This window comes from Lipotes vexillifer, unplaced genomic scaffold (assembly GCF_000442215.2).
Source record: "Lipotes vexillifer unplaced genomic scaffold, Lipotes_vexillifer_v1.1 scaffold311, whole genome shotgun sequence".
In the NCBI taxonomy this organism is placed as follows: Eukaryota; Metazoa; Chordata; class Mammalia; order Artiodactyla; family Lipotidae; genus Lipotes; species Lipotes vexillifer.
Window position 1 is genome coordinate 7,233,223 of NW_006791012.1, and position 7,866 is coordinate 7,241,088.

At 39.5% G+C, this 7,866-nt stretch overlaps 1 protein-coding gene and 1 pseudogene across 1 annotated transcript; both read right to left on the reverse strand.

The window, feature by feature from the left end:
• Positions 1 to 1,550: 1,550 nt before the first annotated feature.
• CUNH2orf74 (chromosome unknown C2orf74 homolog) lies at positions 1,551 to 2,071 on the reverse strand (the record flags this gene model as incomplete). The annotated part of the gene is given in 3 exon segments (XM_007472351.1): positions 1,551 to 1,724; positions 1,926 to 2,038; positions 2,041 to 2,071. Coding segments are annotated over 3 exon segments (318 nt in total), but the record flags the coding sequence as incomplete, so codon positions are not given.
• A 928-nt stretch (positions 2,072 to 2,999) lies between these two features.
• Positions 3,000 to 3,170, reverse strand: LOC103081881 (cytochrome c oxidase assembly protein COX14 pseudogene; annotated as a pseudogene).
• Between the last annotated feature and the right edge of the window lie 4,696 nt (positions 3,171 to 7,866).

The window sequence follows — 7,866 nt, forward strand, 5'->3', positions numbered from 1 at the left end:
GAGTGAAGTAAGTCAGAAAGAAACAAATATCGTATATTAACGCATATATGTGGAACCTAGAAAGATGGTACAGATGAACCAGTTTGCAGGGCAGAAATGGAGACACAGATGTAGAGAATAAACGTATGGACACAAAGCGGGGAGAGCGGGGGGTGGGGGTGGGGGTGGGATGAATTGGGAGGTTGGGATTGACATGTATACACTAATATGTATAAAATAGATAACTAATAAGAACATGCTGTATAAAAAATATAAAATTCAAAAAAATTTTCTGTGTAGTTTACAATTAAAATAAAAAAAAATTTAATGTTACCATCAGGTGAAAGATCAATATTTTTAGATGCCTGTAGACAACTCACAGGCTCTGAATGAATACTTCTGTAGACCCCCTCCCCCAGTGCACACTGCTTTACTCCATTCTCCACCCTATACCTCTAGTCTGGGATCCTCAGGGTTACCTTACTCTGACCCCTCACTACACTTTGCTGTTACCTTTCAACTCTCCTCAATGCCAGCCTGGCTCCAGCTAACTGGTGCCCACCAAACTCAATACACATTCTCACCTCTTTGCCTTGGCTTGTGCCTGTTGCCATTGGAAATACACTCTTCCCTCTGCTTGTATTAGCCAATCTTTCCATTCCTTTAAGTCCCTTCCCCTCCGCACAGTGGAATGGTCCCAGACCACAGGGACTTCTCCCCATCAAAGGGTGTCAATACTCCCCATTTAGCATTAATCACACATTCTAAATTATTTTATCACTTATTCTCCCAATCACTCAATAAATATTTATTAAGCGTATGCCGTATACATGACAATGTGCTAGGCCCCTGAATCAAATGCTATGTTCTGCTTTTTACCTCTCTCATAGCCCCTTACGTATCTTACAGATGTTTACTGCAATGGTTTGGATGATGTTGTACTGGTCTGTACTGTCATATTCCACATATGAAAAGGAAATTTTAAACTACTGAAATCAAGAATAGTATAATCTCAGGATTTGCCTAAGTAACAGGATATTCTGTCGGTTGATGGTAGTTGTTTTGGTATCAATCTTAAAAAGCAGTTGTCAGGACAAAAAGGTTTCAGGACTGAATTCAAAGGGAATTATATAGTAGGAGACGCTACATGAAAGTTTCCATGATGACAGCAGTAATGTTATTTGGTCATAAATGTCTGTGATCAAAGCATCAAGAACCTGTGCTGTTTCCAAAGTCCCCCTTGAATATTATTTACCTAAAAGACATCTGCACAAACACAAATAACTTTATTCACATGTTAGAACAGTGTTTGAGTAGACAGAGTTTTAAGGATACAATACAATCAATTTCTTGAGCTCAGATTTGAGTTTTTAAAAAAATCTGTATTCAAGTTCTGGGTATTCTACTTGTAGAATTTTGTACATACTCCACCTCTTTTGCACAAAGGTGAAATACTATCTGTATTTACTTAATTCCCCATTATTTTGCTGTTTCAACATGATTTTGTACCCCCAGCCATTTCATTGTTAGTCTAAGGTTGCATCTCTTTCACTCTCAGCCTTTTTTGAGCTTCATTTTCTCTCTTTATGTAATCGAGTATAGCTTCGAGCTATAGGATTGTCCTTTCCAAGGTCCACAACAATTACCTCCCTAGAAAATGTCACTCCTTTTAAAGGTCTTTTATGGTTATCAACAACTGAAGGACTTCCAGTGACAGGTATGGGTGGTTTTTGCAAATAGTCATTCTGTAAGAGAATGGAACAAATAGTATAAATGATCAATGAAGCAATAAGCTAAGAAGAATGTTTTAGATGACTGTGAACATTGCACTCCTTCCAGATACAAACCTAAGTTACAGACAAGACCATCCTTCATTATACCTAGCCAAGGAATTTACCTCTTCAATCAAACTCTAAATGCCCCTTAAGAGTAGAAAAGCCCATCACCTCTTGACCATTTTCTCCAGCATTCTCAGCCTTTTGCTTCTCTTTTATTTTGTGCTCTTCATCTTTCACATCCTTGCCATTTCCTAAGGGTGTGGCCACCACTGCTTTACTCGTCTCTGGACAAGAATGCCAGGCTTCGTGGGTACAAGAGTCGTAGAAAATCAATCAGCAAGGTTTTTGGTTTTTTTGCGTTTTTTTAAAATTTATTTATTTTTATTTTTGGCTGTGTTGGGTCTTCGTTTCTGTGCGAGGGTTTTCTCTAGTTGTGGCAAGCGGGGGCCACTCTTCATCACGGTGCGCTGGCCTCTCCCTGTCGTGGCCTCTCCCGTTGCGGAGCACAGGCTCCAGACGCGCAGGCTCAGTAGTTGTGGCTCACGGGCCTAGTTGCTCCGCGGCATGTGGGATCTTTCCAGACCAGGGCTCAAACTCGTGTCCCCTGCATTAGCAGGTAGGTTCTCAACCACTGCGCCACCAGGGAAGCCCAAAGGGTTTTAAAATTCATACATCTTAGCCACCATTATCACACACAAAAATGACGTTCTACCACAGTCTAAGATGCAGACTGACTTTTCTTTGTCTCCGGAATTGTTCATCTCTGTATTAGCAGCTGTTAATTTGTCTCATTAACTTATACAAAGGGGGATAACAAAAGGGGATAATAAATCATAATCATCTGAAGAACCCAACACTTATTCTTGCTTTTTTTTTTTGCTTTGGGGAAGAAAAAAATTAGAAAAAAAACATGCATCGATGATGTGACTTGAGCTTTAAGAAACATATTTCATAAATAAGCACTATTTCCCATAAATGCACTCTTTCTGATTTGAAGCAATTTTCTTTTTTTTTTTTCTGGCAAAATATTTAATGTCTGTAAGTGTTCCTCACCCTCCCATTCCTGTTATGATTCGATAGCCTCTCCAAACTGGCTGTACCAAAGAAAACATGGGCACATTTTCCCAGCAGGATTCGAAAACCATTAAAGCCCTGGTCCTCTTGACTCAGAAATAACTGCAGGTGAGGTCCTTCCACAGCATGCCTCAGGCGTCTCTGCTCAAGGAAAAAAGCCCCCCATTTCTACAAGACTCCCGAGGTGTTCTGTTCTTCTGCAGCTTGGCACTGGGAGCTGGGCGGCTGGAAATAGTGGTAGGCTCAGGCACTGCAGAGGTAGTCCCCATACACAGTGAGAAGCATCATGGAGGAGAAGGTCTTGTAGCCAATGTTAGCTAGTTTCTTGGCAGTTGGCATGTTGTCCCCCTCTAGGATTCGGCTCCCAATGTGAGCTAGGGCCCCGCGGGCCAGACGTAGCATAACCCCCCACAGCAAGGCTGGAGCCTGCAGTGGCTGCCCAGAGCAATTTTCTTAAGTCTAGAAGTTAGTCTCTCTTGCAGATGTCAAAGTCTTTCTTGATCACGAGCCTTTATTACCCTATTTGAATTAAAAGAAACCCCAGATTCACAAATCTGCCATTTGAGCAATTTAGTTTTTTAGAAACTTGCTTAAACTTCATTAATCAAACACTTCCAACTTTTCTGTTGCCTTTTCAATCTCAAGGTAAAAATGATCATAGTACATCACTGATTACCTAATACTTCCTCTCTGTATAAGATTTTGGTTACTGCTGGGTAAAAAAGGAAAAAGAAAACAACTTTGTTTTAGTCGACTTTATTTTTTAGAACATTTAAAAGTTTACAGAAAAATTGAGAAGATAGTACAGAGAGTTCTCATGTACCTCATACCCAGTTTTCCCTATTATTAACATATTACATTAGTGTGGTACATTTGTTATAATTAATGAACCAACATCAACACATTATTAATAACTATAGTCCATAGTTGTTTCAGATTTCCTTAGTTTTTGTCTAATGTCTTTTTCTGGTCCAGGATGCTACATTATAATTAGTTGTCATGTCTCCTTAGACTCCTCTCTGCTATTAAAATTTCTCAGACCTTCCTTGTTTCTGACGACCTTGACTGTTTTGAAGACAACAGGTCAGATACATTGTAGGATGACCCACTACTGGAATTTGAACATATATTTTTTTAATTTCAAATTTTCTCTGAAGTAAGACACACCCTTTTTTTTCTTTTTAATTTTATTTTTGGATGCATTGGGTCTTCGTTGCTGCGCGCGGGCTTTCTCTAGTTGCAGCGAGCGGGGGCTACTCTTTGTTGCGGTGCGTGGGCTTCTCATTGCGGTGGCTTCTCGTTGCTGAGCATGGGCTCTAGGTGCTCAGGCTTCAGTAGTTGTGGCTCGCAGGCTCTGGAGCACAGGCTCAGTGGTTGTGGCGCATGGGTTTAGTTGCTCCTCAGCATGTGGGATTTTCCTGGACCAGGGATCAAACCCGTGTCCCCTGCATTGGCAGGCGGATTCTTAACTACTGCACCACCAGGGAATCCCGACACATTCCTTTTTTAAAAATTTATTTATTTTATTTATTTACTTTTGGCTGCATTGGGTCTTCGTTGCTGCGTGTGGGCTTTTTCTAGTTGTGGCAAGCGGGGCCTACTCTTCATTGCGGTGTGTGGGCTTCTCATTGCGGTGGCTTCTCTTGTTGCAGAGCACGGGCTCTAGGCACGTGGGCTTCAGTAGTTGTGGCTCGCGGGCTCTAGAGTGCAGGCTCAGTAGTTGTGGTGCACAGGCTTAGTTGCTCCGCAGCATGTGGGAGCTTCCCGGGCCAGGGATCAAACCCGTGTCTCCTGCACTAGTAGGTGGATTCTTAACCACTGTGCCACCAGGGAAGCCCCCAAGACACTTATTCTTAATCCCACATCTTTTATCCTTCTATTGTTGATTTACTCAAACATTTTAAATTGTCTTCGTCCTCTTTGTCTACATTTATATTTTTCCTTTATTTACATAGAAGTTTGGTAAACAGCATAGCCAGGCTATAGGCATGGTTTTAAGAAAACAGCCCACTCTATGGCAGGGGGTTAGTGGCACCCCCATCCTGCACAGCCTAATGCATTCTCTACACCCTATCATTCTACTTCTAGCCTTAGCACCTAATCACCCAAAGGCCTCACTTCCTAATAACCTAGGGGGTTAGAATTTCAACATGAATTCTGGTGGGACACAAACATTCAGACCATAGCATCAGCCAACACCAAGTGGAACAGATCCCAACCACCCAGTTGATCTAAGCCAACCCATGGAATTATAAGAGGTAAAAAAATCCCAAACCCCATTTCCTAACACATCAAAATTATAGGCTTTATTCTACATCTGAGTAGACCTCAAACCCCTTTCAAGATTTGTCTTGGGAGCAAGGGCAGAGGGGTCTCTTGACACTCAGGGAAGATAAAATGTCTGACATTCAGCAGGGGTGGGGAAGGTGGACCTTATTAAAAGTAATCAAAATTCAAAGAGACTATTTGAAAAGAGGATTCTGATCAAATACATTTGAAAAGAGGTCTAATAAATATTTGAAAAGAAGGGGAGTCACGGTGTTTCTCAAGAAAAACAAAGGAAAGTATGCCATTGAAGATCTGTAAAGAGATCATGATGTTTGTTCGAGGGGGTAATACACTAAGACTAATTTTTGTTCAAGTTTTAATTAACTATGTGACAAGAGAAGTTGCTGGGAGTTTTGGGTTTTTTGTTTGTTTTTGGCAAATGGATTAGGCTAATTTCCCCATCTTTATAATTTATCACTTTCACACTGGTTATTTCTACTTGGTGGAACCAACTGTGAAATTATCTTGTACTTTTTTCTCACTCTATCTGGCTCTGTCCTCAGTGTCCCTTTTGCTATGGGCCCCTTCAAGTTCATTGTATCACTGTCAGTAGGGGAGAGGGTTGTTTAGAAGACTGAGACCTGTTTGCTCTCTAGGGCACACATGCTCTAAAGATGTCTACAGTTGGGTATTGGCACTTTGACCAAGACAAGTCCTGTCTTGGGAGGAATCATTTATCACAAAGAATGAAAAGATTTTGTAGTCAGTACTGTTCTACTCCAGCTAATTTTATTTATTATCAAGGACAAATGGGGCAAATTCAATCAGTACTTGCAGGGTATCAAAAGCGAGAGTGGGTGAGACATATAATATTTCCTATAAGTAACATATCTATAACAATTTGACATTTGAATATGCTGCTTTTGTAGAATATTTGAGCTTTCAATGTTTAGGACTTTTAGTAAACATTCAAAGCAAAAATGTCAGTTTTCCCAAAAATTGTTCCATATGTCATATTTCATGATTGTTGGAAAAAGAGCAAAAGGCTGGGAAACAAATAGATGCCTGCATGACAAAAATGAGATGGATCCATTTGGAAATAGGATTCTACTAGATAACCAACTTTAAAAAAATTTTTTTTATAATTATTATTTTTAAAAATATTTATTTATTTGGCTGCACTGGATCCTAGTTGCGGCACATGAGATCTTCGTTGCTGTGTGCAGGATCTTCCTTGCAGTATGCGGATCTTTAGTTGCAGCACGCAGGATCTTTTAGTTGAGGCGTGCGTGTAGGATCTAGTTTCCTGACCAGGGATTGAACCCGGGCCCCCTGCATTGGGAGCGTGGAGTCTTAGCCACTGGACCACCAGGGAAGTCCCAAGATAACTAACTTTTAGATAATAATATATTCATACAACTCAAAACATTTTAAATATAGAAAGGTTATTTCCCATCATAAGAAAAAAATTTGTAACTAAATGTGGTGATGGATGTTAACTAGAATTATTGTGATGATCATTTCTCAATATATACAAATATTGAATCATTATTTCAATCTAATATAATGTTATGTCAACTATATCAATTTAAAAAAAGAGAGAGATTACATGGGAAAAACGTCTCCCACACAGCCCTGACCCATTCTGTCCAGGTTCCACACCAGCATCCATCCCATCCCCACGAAACCACTGTTATTAGTTTCTGGTGTTTTCTTCCAGAATGTCTTTAGGCATATAAGCAATACAGATATATATTCTTATTTTGTCTTAAAAAATCTTTTTGTTGAAGCATAACATTGATACATATAGTAAGTTCTAGTAGCTACAAGAACATTTCCCCAACATCTTCCCCAAAACCCTCACACTCCCTTCTAGACAGTATCTCCCAAAGATAACCACTATTCTGACCTTTATTACTATAAATTAGTTTTGTCTATTCTTGAGTTCCATATACATGAAATCATACAGTATATACTTTTCTGTGTATGGCTTCTTTCACTCAACATTACATCTGTGAGGTTCATCCATGTTTCTGTGTATGGCAATCTCTTGTTCTTTTCTTCTTTGATATGTATTATTCCACTTTCTGATTATACCTCCATTTGTCTACCCATTCTACTGTTGATAAACAGTTTAGTTGTTTCCAGTCTGAGGCTGTTATGAATAGGGCTGCTATGAACATTTTTATACATATCTTTTGGTGGATATAGCACTCATTTCGGTTGCCTATATCGGATGGTTTACATGGGTCATATATAGGCCTTAGAAGATAACCATAAGACAGATTTCCAAAGTAGTTATAACAATTTATATCCCCCCTAGCAGTGTATAAGCTCTAGTTGCCCCATCCCCAACAACCCTTTGGTATTGTCAGTCCTTTTAAACAATATGAAACGAAGTATCATTATTCACCTTGGCAGGATGCTAGGGAGCCAACTTATTATTTAAATCAGTAAATAAAGGGGGGGAAATCAAGCATTTTTCTGTTTTTCTTATATGATCTCTATTTCAGGATAACCAAATAATGAGAAATTTCTTTTTTTGGATAAGAGTTTCAGATAAGAAACAGAGGAGGACTATATTAGAACTCAGATATTATCATTTTTCAGTCCATCATGTACCAATGGATATAGGCATTTCTATTAACATCACAAAAAAAGAGACAATCAGACACCAATTAGCCTCCTAACGGGATTATACATCAACACCTATAATGTAGTCTTACCACACTTCGTTGAAACAATTTGAATCTCTATCTGAACAAGC